The sequence below is a fragment of the Neolamprologus brichardi genome, chromosome 5 (assembly GCF_056152115.1).
Source record: "Neolamprologus brichardi isolate AB-2024 chromosome 5, ASM5615211v1, whole genome shotgun sequence".
NCBI lineage: Eukaryota > Metazoa > Chordata > Actinopteri > Cichliformes > Cichlidae > Neolamprologus > Neolamprologus brichardi.
The window spans coordinates 1993925-2015918 of record NC_142108.1 but is presented as its reverse complement, the minus strand read 5'-3'; the positions used below and the strand labels follow the sequence as shown (position 1 = coordinate 2015918).

Below are 21994 nucleotides of genomic sequence, written 5' to 3'. Positions count from 1 at the left end.
CACATGGGACAAGGATGACCGTGACCATGAGCCAGTATGTTTAGGTTAGGTATAGAATAGCATGTAATATGACATGACTAATAATATTAGCCCTTCTGTTGCTTCAGTTGTCGTGAGCACACAATTATTTATTATCCAATGGCAGTAAGAAAACATTTGTAAGTTCTTTGAAACATCTGCCTAATCTTCAAAAGTTATGTGATGATAGTGTTTTGTAGTTGATAATTCAGTGTGCTTACAGCCGTGGAGGGAGAACATCCTACATGCCAACACACTGAAACCCACACTTTCACGCGACACATGGCCCTGGACTCAACACTCAGAGGACTTTGAGCTCTACAGGAAACCTCCCCGATTCTTCAGCCCCTCTCCCGTGACCATCTACCTGGCTGGTATGGACACAATTAAGGAACTTAAATTACTTAGTGCAGGATCTTTAAGTGCCTTCAAATGCTTATTTACCCTCTGAAGAGTCCAAAGCACAACAAGGTTCCTCTGAATGTCTGAACTTTGCCTGCAGTCCCAGTATCATTAAATCTTTCTGCATCATTAAGATCATACACGAACAAACTTAATGTGTTGGCAGATGTAGTATTTAAAAATGACAGGAGAAAAAAATCTAGCATATTTGACCAATCACTGTAGATTCAGTGCATCATCAGAGTTCCTGAACTCTTGGAAAGCACAACCTCACTGTACACACTTTCGTGTGTGGCAAGTCTATGTGAATCTTTTTGTTTAGACTCTGGTTCCTCAAATGGAAATCCAGATTTACTAAAGTGTAAAACCAACGTTTAGGGTTGAACATTGTCAGGATTTACTAAAGAGGCGCCGTGTCAAGTTTGTAAATGAAAAGCATGAACAGAGGTGTGTTTGTGGCTGGCCTCACTGTCTTTATTGCAGATGTGTCTTCAGAGAAGTGGCACTTATGTACATGTCTTACTCTTTTCTGTAGTACTATATCTGTTACACAGTACTGTGCAAAAGTCTTGAGCTGCTTGAGAAGCAAAACATGTTCAAATATACATGGAAATACTTTATATGAGGCAAAAACTGACATTTCTCGTCCACTTGGAAGTCAGTATTTTGTATGACCACCTTTATTCTTCAGCACAGCCTGAACTCTGTGAGGCAAAGTATTGTAGACAATATTAAGATGTATGTAAATTTTAGCAATTAAAAGGACAGATCTGAAGTGTGTAGATTAATGACTGAATCTTACTAAAAATGTAATATGCAGCCTCACATGGCATATCAGACAGACAACATTCAAAAAAGTAAAAAGCTGCCCCAACCCTCTAAGACCATATACAGTTGCTGATATTTCAAATGAAAGAGTTTATCTTTATATGAAAACACAAATAGTCCTTTAGCTCGCACTGTTATGAAATGCTTTGCTGCAGGATGGTAGAAATGAATGAATGGTCATAATTGAAATGATGTGGTTACATCTGTGTTTTATGCGATGACTGCAGCATCATCTGGAACTTAGTGTTTGTACCTGAGGATTTTTATTGCATTCATCTTACTAGTATTGTGGAGTTCATTGAGAAACAGACAAAATTCATGATCTGCACTAAAGTAGTTACAGTTGCAAGAAAAAGCTCACAAACCCCTCAGCAATTGTGTAAATATACAATTTCCAAGTAGAGATAATTATACTTGTTCCTTTTTTCAAGTATAACTGGGACAGCTGTAGCAGCAGGTCATCTATTAATTGAGCGGTTGATGGTTCAATCCCTGGAAGTACTTCAGTCTGAGTGCTAAATATCCTTGGACATGATACTGACCCCCCAGCTTTAGAGAGACAGGGCTTAAGCATAGAAAGAATGGGCGAATGAGACAGGCAGAGCACTATATAAGAACTAGTCCATTCATCATTCCTGTTATTTCTCAACACGTCTCTTTGATTAAGGTCACACCTTTAATTTGGACATTCCAAAACATTATCTTTATTTTTCTTTGACCGTTCTTGTGTATTAGTCTGGGATAGGGCTGTGCGATATGACCAAAATCTCATATCCCAATATAAGACATCTATCTTCCCAATAACGATATAAATCACAAAATTTAACATTTTCTGTAAATTCTGTGAATCTCGGGCAGCTCGACTTGCGTGAAGTGTTTCCAGCTGGGCGTCGTGTACTTGGAGTCCAGTGTTTTAACCCAGCGGTCCCCAACCTTTTTTGCGCCACGGACCAGTTTATGCCCGACAATATTTTCACGGACCGGCCTTTAAGGTGTCGCGGATAAATACAACAAAATAAAACTAGTACCGAAAAAAAGATTTATTCATAACACACGTGAAAAGACCCAGGAAAACCGAGTTAACGATAAAAACGATAACAAAATAACGCTGAAAACCGATAAAATTATTTTGTGACAGCACGAAACAAATGATAGTGTAAAATTAAACGATAGATGTTTTTATATCCTCATCCGATATATTCGGATCCTCATTCGTTATATCGAACAGCCTTAGTCTGGGACATTCTATTCAGACTCCCTTGGTCCAGAGAAATATCACCCTGACTTTAACTAGTTAGAATAGAATAGAATAGAATAGAATAGAATAGAACAGAATAGAAAGTGAAATTTCGGTGTTACAAAGCTCTTATAGCAAGGGGAATATAAAATATAAAAGGAAGACACAAAGTGGTCCTATATACATAAGCAACTGAAGCTCGTATATACAGGTAACAATGTACAGAAATATGTATAGAAAAATTGTACAGGGATATGTATAAAATGTACAGTGAACAAACAGCTGTTATGAGCTGAGAAGTTGAGATAAGATGAGCAAAGGATGTTAAACTGTGTTATAGAGTCTGACAGCTGCTGTAAGAATGACCTGCGGTAGCGCTCCTTCCTACACTCATTGCTGCAGACCATAATCCACCCTGCCACAAAGAAAAAATGATTCAGGAATAGTTTTTGAGTCACAACAATGAGTTTGAGCTCTTGACTTAACCTTCCCCAGATCCTTTGCGAACATCTTGGCTCAGATACCACAGCACACCTTCAGGTATGTAATGGATTTGATGATGGGTCAGCAAAAGGGGGGGACCAACACAATACAGTTTTCAGGCCCCTCTTCTGTGGAACCAGCTTCCAGTCTGGATTCGGGAGACAGACACTATCTCTACTTTTAAGATTAGGCTTCAAACTTTCCTTTTTGCTCAAGCATATAGTTAGGGCTGGACCAGGTGACCCTGAATCCTCCCTTAGTAATGCTGCAATAGATGTAGGCTGCCGGGGGATTCCCATGATGCATTGAGTTTTTCCTTTCCAGTCACCTTTCTCACTCACTATGTATTAACAGACCTCTCTGTATTGAATCATATCTGTTATTAACCTCTGTCTCTCTTCCACAGCATGTCTTTTATCCTGTCTTCCTTCTCTCACCCCAGCCGGTCGCAGCAGATGGCCCCGCCCCTCCCTGAGCCTGGTTCTGCTGGAGGTTTCTTCCTGTTAAAAGGGAGTTTTTCCTTCCCACTGTCGCCAAAGTGCTGCTCATAGGGAGTCATATGATTGTTGGGTTTTTCTCTGTATCTGTGAAGCGCCTTGAGGCGACTTTTGTTGTGATTTGGCGCTATATAAATAAAATTGAATTGAATTGAATTGAATACTAGGCAGGTGCTCATAATGTTGTGCCTGACTGGTATCTGACCGAGAGTAGTTTATCTGTTTTATTTGTGTAAGAGGGTCCTTTTTGACCTTTCAGAAAGGTGAAAAATCCCACAATTCTTTAGTTCACAAGTGATGCAGACACTAACTCAGTATACAAGCATGTCATGAAACCACAAGGTTTCATTTAAAGCTGTACTGCTGACGTAGTGCTACATGGATTTTCCTGATTCTGATCAAATCAAAGCACCCAAGAATTCGTTTAAGGAAAAAAGTATGTAGTAAGTGACCTATTTACATGAACATAATAATGATTAAATATTATTTTTTTATATTAGTTGGAAATTAGACACAGTGGTTCCAGTGGATGATGTATCCCGGCATGCCAGCAGGTTGTCAGACAGAAATAAACAAACGCCAAATGAAAGCAGTTCACAAAAACCACAACACAGCACTCCAATAAGGTTTTAAACATTCACAACAGAGGGCAACATCTTTAATGCATTTTCAATAGACAGTTTTCCTTTCAGATGTAACTCCACCATGGAACTATTTTCCTGTGGCACAAAGGCAGATCTGTGATCTGTCCAACTAACAAAAAACACATTTCTTAGATTTTAGCACTATGAGATGAGTTATGATCTCGAGTGAGTTACATGTTTGGTAACATTTAATGAGACTTACGGTGTGCTTACATTTCATGTATGTGTTTTGTTCAGGGACACTGTGAATTAGATATGTAAGTGCAGATCAGGGATAGCTCTCCTACTTCAAATACATATGTCCAAAAATGCCTTAATATTAAGTGAGACAGAGAAACACATTGTCAGAAGACCATATGAAGTTTAGTTGAATTCACAAAAGTGCGTGTAATAATGTCACAGTTTGGGCCTCTTGTTGTACTTCTGATGGGGTTGAAATGTTGTTTTTTTCAGTCTGTCAAGTCTTCAGTGGAGCTGTGATGCACTTTTACTTTTCTCCACTCACGAACTGTTTGTCTGCAACTTCATGAGAAGACTAGGCTCAGCTTCATTTTTAAAAGCAGACAAAAACATGGGAGCATACATCATGTGACAGTTACAGCCTATAGTCTCAAAGCCAACATCTAGCAAAGCACAGAATATCTAAGAGTGGATTTTCCTATGTCTGTCTACGCTGCAAGCTTTTTCACTGTACTAAAGGCCAGTATTGATCCATGTTGATTGAAGCTCCAGATGGCAGATATTTAAGCCAGTAGAAGTCTTTGCTGCTGAGTAACACACTCCCAGACTGAGCTGGAGAATAAATTTGGTCGGGCAGAAGCTTAATTGATCTCAGCAGTGTACAGAGTTACTCGTTAATGTGTGCCAGGTTATATTTTTCCAACTCTGCTGTAAGCTAAAACCACACCACGCCTGTTAAGTTTATCAGCTGTATGAAGTTTACAGGATGAACTCTTTGGAGTTGTTGATCCACAGAGTTAAGCGTGTGCGCTGTTGATCCTCAGGAGATCGTCTCCAGCAGGAGCAGCTCCAAGCAGCCAGAGCTCAGTACAGCCGCTGGAAGAAGCAGCTGCTTCCTGACGGCAGCAACATTAACTCAGCAGACAACAGCCCCGTCCAACAATTCAAGTGTCACATGAAAGGAAACCTGGAGAGAACTCAGGATATACTGAAAGATCTGCCAAAGAAATATTCACTGAGGAAACCAGGCATGATGCTTAAGGTACAGCATTTCCACTCATTGCAATTCAGTACAAAAGAGTACAGCTCAACAACACGAAAAGCCTCCAGAATAACCATGCAGACAACTAAAACTGATCATTAAGGGAAAGTTAAGGTCAGAACTCTTGTATGTGACTGGATTAGCTGAAGCTAGAGGCACTTAACAAACGAGCAGCTAGGTGTGTTTATTCATGACTATAAAGTGTTTTATTTATTTCACAGACCTGCATTTGTGTTTATTCAAGGGTTACAATAATACTGTCATGACAAACAGCTTGATAATCAAGATTTTTTTTTATTACTATTGGATAAATCTTTCATATTTTAGATGGTTCAGTTTCAAATAGCATAGGCTGTATATAAAACTGAAGTCACCTGTGTCAAAGATGCATTTTTTTTTTTTTTTGTGGGACCCTGAAGTCACCATACCAGACAAGAGGGTGAGATTATCAGTTAATGCTTGGTCAGCAACACAAAACTGTACAGGTGTAATACATGAACACTCAATGAATCTAATATTCAATAAAATAAAATACTACTTTTAATATTTAATATAATTCCTAGAGTATTTAAAAGTAGAATGGGAGGCAGAGCCTTCAGTTTTCAGGCCCCTCTTCTGTGGAACCAGCTTCCAGTTTGGAATTAAGGTATTTTTTAACTTTAAGTTTAGGCTTAAAACTTTCCTTTTTGCTAAAGCATATAGTTTGGGCTGGATCAGGTGACCCTATAGGTGTATCTTGCTGGGGGATTCCCACAATGCATTGAGTATTTCTTCTTCAGTCACCTTTCTCACTCACTGTGTGTCTATTGACACTTAGGCTACGTTCACACTGCAGGTCTTAATGCTCAATTCCGATTTTTTGATCAAATCCGATTTTTTTGTCTGCTCGTTCACACTACAAATAAAATGCGACAGCAAACGCGCCCTAGTGTGAACGCTCAAAGCGGCCGCATGCGCAAAAGAAGACGTCACACACAACGCGCTCCGTTTAGACCCAGAGCAAACAGTATTGTTTGACTGATGGCTCTTAATATAAAGACTTCGGACTTTACGTTTCCCAATTTTTGCTTTAAGTTATTTTGTTATTTACATAATAATGTAAATAACCTAATAATTATCCTTATTGCTGTTTTAGAGGAGCGGTGCTTCAAAGGATAGTTGCAGATTTCTGTCAGAATCTGCAGATTATACAGTACAAATAAAATGTTCACGTTTCTCCAACGCTGTTTTCCCAACAGTTTCACTGACATCTACACGGGATGGCCAGCAAGCGTTCACGATGTCTTCTTCGGAGCTGATAATTGGCGTCTGTCTTGTGTCGGTGACGTAAAAGACGGATTTAATGCGACATGACCGTTCAAACAGCAGTCGCTTTCTAAAACATCGGATATGTATCGGATTCAGCACCACATATGAAAGTGACCCAGATCGGATTTGAAAATATCGGATTTGTGCTGTTCACACTGTCATACCATGATCGGATATGGGTCGCAGAGGGTCAAAAAAAATCTGATTTGATGCGCTTTCGCCTGTGAACGTAGCGATAGTCTCTTCCTGTTAAAAGAGAGTTTTTCCTTCCCACTGTTGCCAAAGTGCTTGCTCATAGGGGCTCATAGGATTGTTGGGTTTGGGTTTTCCTCTTTATGTATTATTGTAGGGTCTACCTTGCAATACCTTGAAGCAACTTTTGTGATTTCACGCTGTATAAATAAAATTGAATAATTTCACTCTTCAAATTCGGAGCACAAACTTGCTAGATTAGACAATTATGGACTAGAGGTCTGGTTCACTCCCTTAAATTAGCAAAGGTGGTACCTCAGTGAAGTCCAGAAGCTAGCGCTTCTTGTTTAGGAGGTTGCTATGGAAGGAGAAACTAGCCATAGTGACAAAATAGTGATGGCGCTGGCACGGCTGGCAGCCTTAACCCAATTTCCCTCGGGATGAATAAAGTATGATCAATCAATCAATCAAAAACACATTAAGCCTAGATTATAATCCACTGCGGACGCAGACCGCTTTGATGTCCACTTGAAGTCCACCACTTGCGGAGCATGCGTAGTTGGTGCAGTCTCATGTAAGATAACAGTTTCCCATGCATTTCTTTCCAGCTACAGCAGTTCACAAAAGTGTTAACAAAAATGCAACTTTAAAGGCCATTTATTCTACACGTTTAGTTTACATCTTGTATATTTGTTTTTCCTTTTATCGTCGTGGCTCTTCTTGCACCTAACTGAGGAAATCTTTGAGCCAAGAGCTGCATTTTGTTTCACAGCCTTTTCCTCAACTGTCCGTGATGAACGCTGCTGACGACAAAGCAGAGGAACGGGAGAAAGTGCCTCTGACTCCAGGCCCATGCATGGCCTGCAGCCTGGGAAGAAACGCCTTTCCCAGACACAACTCTCAGTACAGCAAGTACCACTACAAGTGAGCTCAAGTGCTGTTTGAAAAGACAAATGCATAAGAAATGAAAGATTTCTGAAGTAATATATTCTTTTTTTTTTTCTGTTGCCTCTTACAGTGGATTCTGTGAGCAGCATTCATTTTTGTACAAGCGGACTGCCCTGCCTCTGACAGACAGGGAGAGGAGCATCTTCAGGTTTCAAAAGTAGCATTAAACAGTAAAAGTCAGCCATTCAGGAAAACCTGGTGTCCAAACAGGCTCATTAAAACTGCTATCCTGCAAAATTATTCATTACAGCATTAAAGTGAAAAAGCACTTAGGATTGAGTTTCATGTAAAGTCATCAGAGTAGAAGTCTGACCCACTGAAGTTATTATTAATATAAAACAGCTAATATTAATCTCTTCATGTTTTACTGAATGTACAAACAACCACTAATACAAGATTGGAGACGCATCATTGGGACTGGTCAGAATAGTCCAATCAGAATACAGGAAACAGTATTATGGTCTCAGCGCAGAGCTCAGTAAGTTCTTTCGAGAGGGTGAGAGCAGATGTAGGCTCTGTTCTCCAGGACCTGTTTGGCAATCTTCTTGATGTTGGCATCGTTGTTCTCAGGAGAGTCTGAAACGAATTGAGACAAGAATCACAAACCACGCCACGCACTCCGATCAGACGTAAACACAGCACTTGATCAAAGCGCTGGTTAGCTCTGCATTACTTCGAGGTCATTAAAAAAAGTGCACGGTGTGAAAATAAAAAGCAGCGGGCGGTTCCAGTGTTGGTATGTGCTGTTTGGTGGGGAAATTCCACAACACATGCAAGTCTTTTGTACTAAGATGTTGCTGAAAGAAGGAAAAAAAAGTCCCACACGGATCACGGTGCTGTTCTCAATTACCGTTTTGTGTTGTACTTACGTTTTTGCAGCTGAACCATCCAGTAATTGTTCTTAAAGAAGGCATCGTTGCAGAATGTGTTTGCAAGCAGCACCTAAAAAAAGCAACACCAGTAAACAAAGAATCCAGTTTTGACAGAACTGTAAACATTTGGCACCTCTATCTGCAAATATTGTACACATAATTACTGAAAACCAAAGGTGTATTACGTGCACCCTCACATTTATGGCTTTTAACTACAGTGCAGAGACAGCACAGCGCTGCCCATCTGAAACACAGAGGATAATATGAAGCATTCGCTGCCCTCTTTAAAGCCTTTCTTTCTTAAAAGTCTTTGTGTTGAGGTTTTGTTTTGCGTCGCTGTTTCTCATTACAAACAGGACTCTTTTTCAGTCGTCTTTACACTCCATCGTCCTGCCCTTCACCTAAATCTGCTCCGGGAACAACCGCAGTTCAAATGAAGGTAGTGTGCTACAGCTTTTACCTCGATCAAATAGTAAAGTGAAAGTAATAAAAGTGACGGCGGGTTTTATTTAACAAGTCTAAACACAAGCTGATCAAAAGCCTAATTAAACACGTCAGCAAGCGAAAGAAAAAAAAGAAAAACACACAAATAGAGAATAACAGAGACGTGGAGCTGTTTTAATTGTTTGCAGAAGGAACCGCTGTCCTGCAGTAAGTGAAAACAGCCAAAACAAACCACACCAGATAAGATTATACGATTTAATAGAGCCTAATAGTGAGGAATAAAAATCACATTCAAATTCTCCGTGGGGACTTTGATCATGAGCCGTAATGCTGGAACCATCCAAAGTAAACTTCTCACGAGCTGCTAGACTCTGAAATGTGTGAATGATGACATGAGCTCCTGTAGAAACCTCATCTGTGTGATGTCAAAGAAATAGTCTAGCCACAAACATCAGTTTGGGTGGCAACCATCAAACTCACAAATAAAGCACTATATCATATCAATAACTAGGGTAGACTTTTATGTACACAAACACTGTGTTCAAAACAATTACACAATACGATAATGAAAAAGGATTAAATTTGATAAGATTGGCTGTGTGAAGCAAAATGTGATTAGTAGTTCCCTCGTTCAAAATAAAAGCTTTTCATGGTCACGATTCAACTCGCAGCTTGTCGGCTTGCTTCAAGGCTTAAAACTAAAATTTGTAATTCACCTCAAAGAGCTGAGACATATCCTGCTTTATGCTGCTGTTAATGTGAAAGTCTTGAGTGTTTGGCCAACAGCAGAGTGTGACCGCACTGCATGTTTGGGAGATTTTCTTCTTGCATCTTACTAATAAATCAGGAAGCTCTACATCCGGTCCGCTTCATGTGTACGTGGCATGTGTGTTACTGGGGACCTGAGTAAGTGCTTTGCTGAATGTGATTCGTCATACGTTGAGAAAGTTTGTCCGGTTGGGCCCCTCCAATGAGCCGTTCAAGGGAACCACTGCCAAAAGAAACAACTTGTAACCAAAGTGTCCTCATGCTGACGGTCGAAAACTCAAAGTGGGTCCTACAGAGACAGCTGGACAAGTGAACACGATTTGATCTGAATCTTTTTGTCTTTAGTTTCTTACGATAAATGTGGATGAGCAGTTCTCTAGCATTCGTGTTAAAATGTTGTCCAGAAGTGGTTGGCATGGCTCAAAATTTCACCTGCTGCATTTTCCTCCAACACTAAGACGCAAGCTGAAATTACAGTTGTGTAAACTCTAATTCTTTACCGACTCCTCACGCACGTGAAAACATGAACTCAGCCGCTGTAGGTGTGAGCTGGGCTGCTGCGGGCTCTGCAGTGAACATACCGATGCTTATAGTGTGGGCTAAGTGAGGCAGCTGTTTACTGTCAGCCTTAAACAGCGTAAACACAGGAAGTGATGTGTACAGAAATCCTATGAGATCGATGGAAAACTGCTCTCGTTGTGGCAAACAAACAAGTTCAATGTGAATATTTATTCTGCGTGTGAGAGACCTCTAAACTGCGAGTGTGCACAGAGCATACAAACCTCGTGGTCGTGATTCCTGAGGCCGATGCTAATGGAGCGGCTCGCTCTGGACAGGACGGCTGTCATAGCGTACATGTGGATCAGCACGTCTGCCACCCTCTTCAGGACGAGCTGCTCGTCCACTATGGTCTGACATCATCAGGGGAGAGGAGGAGAGACATGTGAGGGACAGTTACCTCAACTTTAGCTTTCGTATTTTAGTGACGAAAACCTAGTCAAGTCACTGTGCAACTGAAGAAGCACACGGTTAACTAGCATCGGGCTTTATTGTTGTCCTGTTGCCATGGGTAAAACATGTGAGTAAAACTAATGAAATGAATAAACTGACATAGTTTCCATCTAGATTTCAGAGTGAAATAGCAGCTTGGGGCTGATGGGCAGTTAAGGAATGAGTTTTCCCTGCATTGTAACACTACAGATAATCAGTCCTGTAATGACACTGACTCAGCATTACTGTACAATTACAGCATGAGCTGTTAGAGCACGGTTTGTTACTCAATCACTCCTTTCATTTAGTCAAGGCTTTGAGCCATAGCAACAATTTTCTACTTAAATGCATCAGTTCCTCCACCCTGCCTCCAATGAGACCATCTTCTTTAATAGCTTTGTTCAATTTCCTGAAAATATCATTAAAGAGAAGAAGAAATGATTTGCATGTGCTGTTAGCCTTTAAACTTTTCACTGCTTATTTTCTTCCATGTAAGCAGCCTGAACCTCGATATTCAAACTCTTGGCAACATTTAAGTCCTCTGAGGAAAGATTGTGCGTGCTGGATCTAAACCAGTCAAAGGATACAGGAACTGAGAATCTGGGAAACTATCCGGCTACCAAAAGGTTTATAGCTTCTTTGGGTAAAGCTGTGATTACAAAAGCACAGTCGCAAAACACAACTTGAAGCAGCTGTGTAACAGACAAACACCACCGCTCATTATGAACTTTTACATTTACATGATGAATGGGAAATTTGCTCATAGAAACTGGAAAGCCCCACAGCTGCTTTTCCAGAATCAAACGCTACCTTTCCATATCTGTAGAGCAGGCTCTCCACAGTCGACCCAAACAGGCTGATGTTCTGCTCCAGCTTCTTTGCACTGTCCTGCAAACGGAAACAGAAGATTGAAGAGCCTCGACAAAAAACACTTCACTCATCTAACACCACAATTCTCTTACTTCCAAGCTGGGATGCACCACTCCATCTTTCCCCGTCAGCCCGAGGTCTACTGAAGCTCCAAGCGAGGTCCTCAGTTTCTTGCTGACCATGCCTAACGCAAGACCTATATTTCCTTTCTTCATCTCCCTGAAGGCACAAACAACCACGTGCCTCTAAGCACAGGCAAACAGCTCCATAGTTTTCTTAGGAAGTGTGAACACAACACAACTAACAGAAGGGGCGATGTAGGACTTAAAAGCAAAAACCTTCAAACCTCAACAACACCTTCAGATTCTTACTTTATTTTCCCTGTGAGGATTTTGCCAGCGTACTGCATTCCAGTGAGAGCGATGTACATCCTCAGGATTTCATTGGTACCCTGTGAGCAAACAGTGGAATTGGACTTAAGTTAAGAGTTTTCTGTGTCACGGAAGTGGCTCTCTGATGGTTGAACAGAGAACTCTATTGTGAGCAGGCAATGTTTCGCTTTCAAAATCAGCTGGAAACGTGACGGTTTAACAATTTCTTTTATTTACTGCATGTCTTAAGTGAAATGCTGATTGTCTGCTGGGGGAGCGTGTTTTATTCATGCAGGCTGTACCATACTCGCATCACAAATGAAGCCCAGCTGTAAAGTTACATGTACTGATTTGGTGATGCAGAAAATGTTTATACACTTGATTCTAATCACAGAACACACAAACCAAGCCGACCTCAGCTGCACAGTCAATAACCACCAAAGTGAAACCTGTTATCTCTGACTAACGAAGAGCGGATGGCTGCGTTGAACTTCCCTCGCACTGTACCCCGCAGGTGTGCGTGTATGAGTGTGTGGGATTGTCTGCTGTAGGAAAGCAGGGAATTTTGCTACATTGTGTTTTCAAATTTTAAACTTTCTATCAGAAACAGTGAGTGTGACTGACTGACACAGTGAGGGGCTTTGATAATGATGGGTCTGGAGCTTCACCTCAAAATTAACTGTTTACTTCAATTTCATCTATTAAGAGCTTTGTTTCAACAGTAAAATATGCCACCTGGTGGTTGCTGACATAATGAACCATCTCAACAGTCCAGTATCTTTCACACAAGGATTTTAAATTTGGCAGCACGGTGGTTGGCACTGTTGCCTCACAGCAAGGACGTCCTGAGTTCAATTCCAGTTCTGGGGCCTTTCTGTGTAGAGTTTGCATGTTCTTCCCATATTTGTATGGGTTCTCTTCAGGTACTCCCACGGTCCAAAGACATGCAGTTAGTGGGGTTAGGATAATAGGTGTGAATGTTTGTTTGTCTCTATGTTGTTAGCCCTGTAACAGACTGGTGACCTGTCCAGGGTGTACCCTGCCTCAGCTGGGATCGGCTCCAGCGACCCTGACAAGGTTAAGCAGAAGATTCAAATTCCCAAAGACCAGAAAAATACTGGGATCTGATACAGTGTAGCGGCAGCATTACAGTTTGGAAGACAAGGTTTAACAAATGAACTGTTAACAGTTTTTTGATGTGTGTCATGGAGAGGTGAGGGGGGCACAGAGTTCATCCTAACTATGGCTGGGCAAAAAGCTGAAGGGCAGGCAAGATTCGTTTTTTTGAAAAGGAAACAAATGCATACGGTTTCACTCTAACACAAACCAAGACTATATCTAGCCCTCAGAGTTTAAACACTTATGAGTACCTCAAAGATGGGCAGGATGCGGCAGTCCCTGACGAAGCGCTCAAAGGGATAGTTCTTGGTATAACCCAGACCTCCGAGCACCTGAAGAGCCTCACTCACACAAATCCAGCCTCCCTCCGAGCTGAACACCTGTACCGAAGATGAGGAACACACACCGTGAGTAGTTTCATAAAAGTTTCACCTGAACAAAGACAGCAAGTGGTACCTTGACCATGGCTGCCTCCAGAGAACAGTCTGGAACGCCCGGTCTGTCCATCATCCCTGCTGTCAGGTATGCCATGCTCTCCATCACGAAGGCATTGAGGGCCATCATTGCAAACTTCTCCTACAGAAAGCATAGAAATCACAATATTTAGTCACTTCTGATCAGACAGGAAGGTGTCACAAGCTTCCAAGTGAGGGGAGAGCATACCTGGATCATACCAAACTCACTCAGGCTTTTGTTAAACTGCTTCCTGGTAGCGGCATACTCAGATGTCAGCTCTACAGAAGGCCAGACAGAGAAGCCAGACTTAATAAACTTAAAACACTCACAACTGCTACCCAGTTAAAACAACAGCTGAGTGCTCACCGATCAGCTTTTTAATCATTCCAGCACAGGAGCTGCCCATACTGAACCTCCCCGAGTTCAGGATGTTCATGGCGATCTGTCCGACACGCAGCACATGTTTACAAATATTACAGAATCTCCGTTGTGTAGACAGATGAAGCTGGCTTTAGAGCTTACCTTAAATCCACCTCCAATTTCTCCGATCACGTTCTCTACTGGTACTGGGACATTATCGAAGGACAGCTCACAGGCTGAAAGGTTACAGCGTTGAAACATAAATGACATGAAAATGGCTCGGCGTCTATCAAACTGCCTTTAAGTGTTGATGAAAGGCTTACTGTTGGATCCCCTGATGCCCAGTTTGTCCTCAGGCTTGCCGCTGGCGATCCCTCCAAAAGCCCTCTCCACGATGAATGCAGATATCTTGTCTTTCTTTACACCATCTACTTCCACCTCAGTCCTGGCGAACACGGTCATGATGTCCGCCATGCCTCCGTTTGAAATCCAGATCTGACAACATGATTCAAGTCAGGAGCTTCAGTCAGAGGCTGAGTTGAAGTCTGGATTAAAACTTGGTGGATACGGTTCCTCTCACCTTGGAGCCGTTGATCAGGTAATGTTTTCTATCTTCAGACAGGGTTGCACGGGTCTGAATGGAGGCTGCGTCACTGCCACTGTAACGGACGGGCTGAGTGTCAGTGGAGCAAAGACAGCTACACGCTCAGGCACATGGCGTAGATGTTAACGCTGGCTGATGCATCTAATTGGGTTTTCAATGATGACTTTGGCTCGCAGTGATTTGAAAACAACCTCACTGTTTAGTTCACTTCAAGCAAACAACACAATGAGCCTTTATCACCAAGTACTAACCAGAGGAAGGAAAAGTGGGAACACGGGTTCTGTGGGTGTTTCTGTGGAGTCCAATCCAAACAGCTAATGGTCTCTATAAATACATAGTATTTCTATAGTGATGCAACATCTGTGACATCAGTCTTTATCTTGATTAAATAATATCCTGATTAAGATTTAGGCTGTAATCATGGTTACAGGATTCAGTGTCCTGTATCCTGTAACTGTCATCTTTAACCACCGTTTGGCGCCCTGTGGGCGTTAACGCTGAGCAGTGACTGAGAATGAACCTGCAGATACAATCAGCTGAGACGCTTATTTTCAGGTTGCTGGGTTTAAAATGGAAACTGCAGCCAGTTACCTGGATGGAGCCTGACGCACACTGACTGTTTTCATACTGGGAGACTACTGGCAGTTGCCAGGCTACCCCACAGCCCCCTAGTAGATGCAAATGTAGAATAAATGTGATTTTTAGGAAAGCTGACATCTGATTTTGAGGTCCAGATCACCAGGATCACTGCTTGTCTGAGATTTTCAGTAGCTGTACCTACGTCACCTCGTTCTCAGGTTATCAAAAATTAGAGGGGCCACATCGCCTACCTCAGATGTTTTACCAGTCTTGTTCTGTCCAGCTTTGTTAAACCTGTGTGAAATGTAGCTTCAGCTTTCTGTTTCTTAGCTCACAGGAGGGACGCACTGGTTTTCTGCTGCTGTACCACATCTGCTTCAAGGTTCAAAATGTTGTGTGTTCATAGAGGGTTCGTAGAGCTATGTTCTTCTGCATAGTGAGTGTTTGTTTGAGTTACTGTTGCCTTCCTTTTAGCTCACAGCAGTTTGGCGACTCTCCGCAGACAGCTGTCACTCACTGGATAGTTTCTCTTTTTCTGACTAAACCCTACAGATGGCTGTATGAGACAATCCTAGTAGTTTCTGAGATACAAGAACCAGGCCACATTCAAAGCCACTAAAACCACCCTTCTTCCCCACTCTGATGCTGGGTTTGAACGAGCTTATATGCCTAAATGACGGATATTGAGTTGCTGCCTTGTGATTGGACGATCAGATATTTGTTCTAATAAGTAGTTCAACAGGTGTACCTAATGAAGTGGCCAGTGGGTGTAGAGATAACCTGCTATTTGTGGCTGTGCTTCACTGCTGTATGAGCAGAGTTGGAGCCACAGAGGAGAACGGATGACATGTGCATGGTGTTCTTTACCTTCCGGGCTCTGTCAGGCAGAAAGCTGCGATGTGCTCCCCTGAGGACAGCTTGGGCAGATACTTTTTCTTCTGGGCTTCATTGCCTGCTATCAGGATCCCCTGAGAGCCCACAAATGTGTTAGCAAATCCTCCAGATTGTCCACATTGCAGACACAACTCCGTAAGAGTATTGTATTTTTACCTTCAGTCCAATGGCTTGATGAGCAGCCAGTGTGACGGCGATGGAGCCGTCTAAGGCGATGATCTCATTCAGTCGTGCATAAATGGTGTGGGATAATCCAAGACCCCCTGGGATTGAAAAACAAATGATAAACAATAAAAACAGAAACTGCCCCACTGTGTCTCGCAGTGGGGCAGTTTCTGCATTTCCATCTAGCATGGATGTGTCAGAGAGACAGCTGTGCAGCCATGATGAAGTCAGGATCGTAGTGATGTTTCAGGGAAACCCCACTACGGTCGATATGTAGCTTTGACTTGAATCTGTACGTGTAGAAGCCGCACTGAGGCAGGAACCATATCTAAATCTAACAGCATGCCACCTGTTCATTAAAGCATTTATGTGCTGAACTCAGACAGAGTACCATTTAGATGTCAAGTGTGAGAGCTTAATTGAACCTCTTGTGCCATAAAATACACCCAAATATACTGACCTGATACTTGAAACGCTGCTGATTAACAGCAGATAACATACTAATAAGTAACTCATAAAGTAATGACGTTAAATGTTTAAAGTCCATTCAAACAGTATTTTAAACTGCGCTCTGGGACTCATGTCTCCATGTGTAAAACAAAGCTGTTTGTAGAGTCTGTGATCTTCTTCTGTTTATCCTCAACACCAGACCTGCCATAGCAGATGGCTGCCATCACTGAGCCTGAATATGCCAATTAAAACAGAGTTCTTCCTCCCCACAGTTGCAAAGTGCTTGATTACAGGGGATTGCTGGGCTTCTCTCTAATACCATACAGTTGTCATCAGCAGTGCCACAAGATGAATGCTTTGTTTTAAACTGACATACATTAAAAAAAATGTTCTGGGAAGTTAAATCCCTGCAGTGGGTGCAGCTACATGTTTGATTTGGCACAGATATGATGCCAGATGTAGTTCCTGATGCAACCCTTCCATTATCCAGTCTTGGCTGGCACTAAGTGTACACTAGCTTGCAACCTCCCGAGGCTGGGCTTATGACCACATGTAATACCATCTGGAAAGCATCTGATTGACAACTGCCTCATTTTTTACCATGGTAATGAATCCAAACACAGTAGCAGCGCAGTAAAGCCATACCTGGATAGACAAACACGCAGTGCACACTATCGGTGTGGCCTCCCCAGAGCCCAGACCCCAACATTATCGAGATCATCAACACAGCACAGAACAAAAGGCAGCCGACATCCAAACAAGAGCTTTGAATATCATCCAAACAGCCTGGAGAGGTATTCCTGAAGAATACTTAAACAAAGCTGCCTGAGATAGTTCAGACTGTTCAAGAATAAAGACGGTCATACGAATATGGAGTTCCAACATTATTGGAATTGTACAAACTGTGTTTGTTATGTTTACATATTTCAATAAATCTCTCTGTGTATTTCCCATTTTCTGAGCAGAACGTTAAGAAATGAAGGACAGCTCCAGCACATTAGTGTAAATCACTAGCTTGAAACCATAGATTATATAGAAAATATGGATCCAGCCACTGTGACGTCATGCTCAGTACTTTGAATGTTGCCATCTTGGTTTTCTGAAACCAGCTGTTATGAGCTAAATGTGGGTCTGACTGAGAAACCAAAGGTAACTGCACTCCATAATGACCTGTCCATCAACCGCTAGGCTGGGTATCATGGATTATACCAACCATTTTGACTGGAAGGAAAGCATCATTTCTTCTTTTTATGCTGTGTTCAATAAGACTAGAACTAACATTAAATACTATCATGAGGAGATTTGCTAAGATCAAATAGCAACAGGGCATGAAGATAATCAGAGCCCTTCCTTTCATATCAAAAATCCTTGAAAGAGTAGTTGTCAAACAGCTAACAGATCATCTGCAGAGGAATGGTTTATTTGAAGAGTTTCAGTCAGGTTTCAGAGTTCATCACAGCACAGAAACAGCTTTAGTGAAGGTTACAAATGATCTTCTTATGGCCTCTGACAGTGGTCTCATCTCTGTGCTTGTCCTGCTAGACCTCAGTGCAGCGTTCGATACTGTTGGTGGTTGTGGTTTGTATCATATCCAATTACACACCAAGTTTAATTATGTAGTTCCACAGGATTCAGAGATAGGACCAATTCTGTTTACATTATACATGCTTCCATTAGGAAGTATCATCAGAAGGCATCGCATACATTTTCACTGCTATGCAGATGACACCCAGCTCTATCTGTCCATGAAGCCAGATAACACACACCAATTAGTTAAACTGCAGGAATGTCTTAAAGACATAAAGACTTGGATGGCCGCTAACTTTCTGCTTCTTAATTCAGATCAAACTGAGGTTATTGTACTCGGCCCTGAAAATCTTAGAAATATGGTATCTAACCAGATTCTTACTCTGGATGGCATTACCTTGGCCTCCAGTAACACTGTGAGGAACCTTGGAGTCATTTTTGACCAGGATATGTCCTTCAACGCACATATTAAACAAATATGTAAGACTGCTTTCTTCCATTTGTGCAACATCTCTAAAATTAGAAATATCCTGTCTCAGAGTGACGCTGAAAAACTAGTTCATGCATTTATTACTTACAGGCTGGACTACTGCAATTCATTATTATCAGGAAGTCCTAAAAACTCCCTGAAAAGCCTTCAGCTAATCCAAAATGCTGCAGCAAGAGTACTGACAGGGACTAGAAAGAGAGAGCAGATTTCTCCTGTTTTGGCTTCCCTTCATTGGCTTCCTGTTAAATCCAGAATTGAATTCAAAATCCTGCTCCTCACATACAAGGTCTTAAATAATCAGGCCCCATCTTATCTTAATAACCTTGTAGTACCATATCACCCTCTTCTGTGGAACCAGCTTCCAGTTTGGATTCAGGAGAAAGACACTATCTCTACTTTCAAGATTAGGCTTCAAACCTTCCTCTTTGCTAAAGCATATAGTTAGGGCTGGACCAGGTGACCCTGACTCCTTCATTAATTATGCTGCAATAGACGTAGGCTGATGCATTGAGTTTTTCATCTTCAGTCACCTTTCTCACTCACTATGTGTTAATAGACTTCTCTGCATTGAATCATATCTGTTATTAACCTCTGTCTCTCTTCCACAGCATGTCTTTATCCTGTCTTCCTTCTCTCTCCCCAACCAATCACAGCAGATGGCCGCCCCTCCCTGAGCCTGGTTCTGCCGGAGGTTTCTTCCTGTTAAAAGGGAGTTTTTCCTTCCCACTGTCGCCAAAGTGCTTGCTCATAGGGAGTCATGATTGTTGGGTTTTTCTCTGTATGTATTATTGTAGGGTCTGCCAATATAAAATACCTTGAGGTGACTGTTCTTGTCATTTGGTGCTGTATAAATATATAAATAAATAAAAGTGAGTTGAAATAAATGCCACTAGGGGTGTCCACACAATCAGACTTCTTTTCTGCAACCACAGGAGGAAGTTGCCCTCTGCTGGCCAAGGAAAAGAGTGCAAGTTTTTAGGCACTGCTTCACCGGCTTTGCTTTTCAGAAAGAAGGAGCTGCATCCATCTGTTATGTATAGTGCAATGTTGAAACTAACTAGTAGCCTTAGAAGAGTTGTGTATAAAAGCTACATAGTCACACAAATTATATGAGGGAGGTGTCGTCCTTAAAAAAATACCCTAAATAAGAGAATGTAAAAATAAGTAACAACACACAGATCACAGATCAAAGTATTAGCATAACGTCCAGAACATTGCTCTTAACTTCTAACTTCACTTTGGGGCAAAGTCGGGTGGAGTTAAAGTTCATCTCAAAAATGCTTTGAAATCAATTTTCACTCATATTTTAAGATGGATCCCGAGAGTCGAGACTGGCTTTTAGAAGGGCTTTGTTAAAATCAGCTCACCGTATTCTTCAGGAATCATGATTCCAAACAGCCCGAGATCCTTCAACCCCTGCAGAGTCTCCAGGGGAATTGTGGCCTCTCTGTCAATTTTTGCTGAGTCAACTGGCAAAGAAACCCCAAAACAAAAACAAACAAAATCCAGCAATTCCAGTGTCAGTCATGTAATTCCTCTGATAAATCATATCTGAAAGTCATTAATCACGTGCATGTACTCAGTTCCCACCTTACCATCATCACTGAAGAACTTCTCTACCGGTGCAACAAGCTGCTTTATCTCCTCCACCTCATCATTTCCAATTTCTGGATAAGGGAAGACCTCAGCCTGGAGAACAAAACAGGCCTTTTTAGAGATCGTAACAGGGTTATGCATCTATGTTAACGTCTAAGTCATATTTTTGTGTTATATAGTTATATGCTTCTAATCCATCATGTGGTGACAGTGTGAAGCATGAAATCCTGCAGATAAAGCTGATGTTCATATTAACTATGAGCAGTGTTGGGGAGTAACGGAATACATGTACCGCCGTGTAATCCATTTATTTCAACAAAGTAACTGTATTCTAAATACCACCTTTTTAAACGGTAACTGTAACGGAATACAGTTACTCATATTTTGTATTTTAAATACGTAACGGCGGTGCATGTATTCCGTTACTCCCCAACACTGGCCGGAATACGTTACAGAATACATTTGGGGCATGTATTCTGTAATCTGTAATGGAATACATTTTAAAAGTAACCTTCCCAACACTGACTATGAGAAAGGAGAAAAAGGTCATGTCCGTAATTCTGACTGTGCCCTGGGCTGGTTTTAAATGATTCTGAACCAGCTCACCTGCCCATCAGTCTCCAGGGTTTACTCAGAATGGTGCAGAAACCACGCAGTGAGTGGCAGGTACAGAACTATAAGACTGCAGGCAGCAGAAACGTGACTGAAAAGTAAAAGCTGGTGTGGTGAATCCCTGTTGTGACTGGAGAATCAAGAGCATGATTCCCCTGTGCTGACCTGCCTTGTGCCAAAAGTAAAGATTGATGTTGCTGTGTAGGGAATCTTTTCTGTCCACACTCTGAGATCCTTAAGCAATCACAGCACTGTAAGGGTTGTTGGTAACCATGTGCATCCCTTTATCGCCATGATTTCCCCTCTTTTAATGGCCTTTTCCAGACTCCAGAAACAAACCCTGCAGAGAGGCCTTGGCATGTGTTACAGAGGGAAACTGAAAGCGTGAACATGCTGCAGGAACGGTGTGATGATTCATGTCAACATGGAGGAATCTAAAGGAAGACGTTTCCACTGTGTGAGATAAACCGACCTTCCTTCACGGTAGCTGGTTTTACTTTGGGTAGATATTTAAAGTATCTTTCACCATTTACTCCAAACAGGTGTGACAGTGCCTCAGCCTCGGTTTTTTCAAGCTTCCCTGCATTTTATGTGTCTTATTTTTCTGGTGTTGCGTCTAAAGCCCTTTGTTTCTTAAACGATACTTCTTTCAAAGCTAGAACGCTGGTGATTGTTAGCTTTGAATATAGTTATCATCTAAAGTACAAAGTCTTTTCTGAGACGACTTCCTCCGCCCGTCACTAACTTTGGTGAGGCTTTCTGGCAGCTCTTTTCCTTTACCTTGTTTACTTGACCGAGGAACAGATCCTTCGCATACGCCAGGTGTCTGCAGTGAGTTTTAATGCTCCTCCGCTGCTGTAGTCTCAGCTCTTCTTGCCCAGCACGCCTCGTGTGACAGCCAAGCAGCCGCTGTCCGATTCGAAAGGTTCGAGAGACGATTAATCTGTTCATGTTCATCATTCTATTAGCAACAATCTCTACTTCATATAGCCGTCGGTCTGCTCCCGAACCCAAGCAGCAAAGTACCTTTCACCCGTTTCTGTCCCAT

General features: G+C 41.8%; 2 protein-coding genes across 4 annotated transcripts in view; one reads left to right on the top strand and one right to left on the bottom strand.

Annotated features, from left to right (window-relative positions):
• Positions 1-8016, top strand: part of cfap92 (cilia and flagella associated protein 92 (putative)) — a 15145-nt gene extending 7129 nt beyond the window's left edge. For all 3 annotated transcript variants that reach the window (XM_087840482.1, XM_087840481.1, XM_006800196.3), the window contains 4 exons: positions 242-392; positions 5114-5331; positions 7604-7755; positions 7850-8016. In XM_087840482.1, coding sequence (XP_087696608.1) covers positions 242-392; positions 5114-5331; positions 7604-7755; positions 7850-7940 — 612 coding nt within the window. In that variant the 3' untranslated portion in view covers positions 7941-8016. The remainder of the gene's footprint in view (positions 1-241; positions 393-5113; positions 5332-7603; positions 7756-7849) is intronic.
• acad9 (acyl-CoA dehydrogenase family, member 9) lies at positions 7473-21994 on the bottom strand. The gene is made up of 18 exons (XM_087840483.1): positions 21727-21994; positions 20334-20427; positions 20106-20207; positions 16263-16369; positions 16080-16180; positions 14610-14688; positions 14353-14524; positions 14192-14265; positions 14036-14111; positions 13877-13947; positions 13670-13789; positions 13465-13593; positions 12095-12174; positions 11816-11942; positions 11664-11741; positions 10646-10774; positions 8649-8721; positions 7473-8355 (listed from the first exon to the last, which is right to left on the bottom strand). The coding sequence occupies exons 1-18, from the start codon at positions 21904-21906 to the stop codon at positions 8255-8257; spliced, it is 1893 nt and encodes a 630-aa protein (XP_087696609.1). The 5' UTR covers positions 21907-21994; the 3' UTR covers positions 7473-8254.

Excerpts from the sequence above, each read along its gene's own strand:
- acad9 (XM_087840483.1), bottom strand. The coding sequence starts at position 21,906 with ATGATGAACATGAACAGATTAATCGTCTCTCGAACCTTTCGAATCGGA. Across the intron at positions 16,370-20,105 it reads CATGATTCCTGAAGAATACG|GGGGTCTTGGATTATCCCAC; the intron begins GTGAGCTGATTT and ends TTTCAATCCCAG. Across the intron at positions 8,722-10,645 it reads TCAGGAATCACGACCACGAG|GTGCTGCTTGCAAACACATT; the intron begins GTTTGTATGCTC and ends TGCTTTTTTTAG.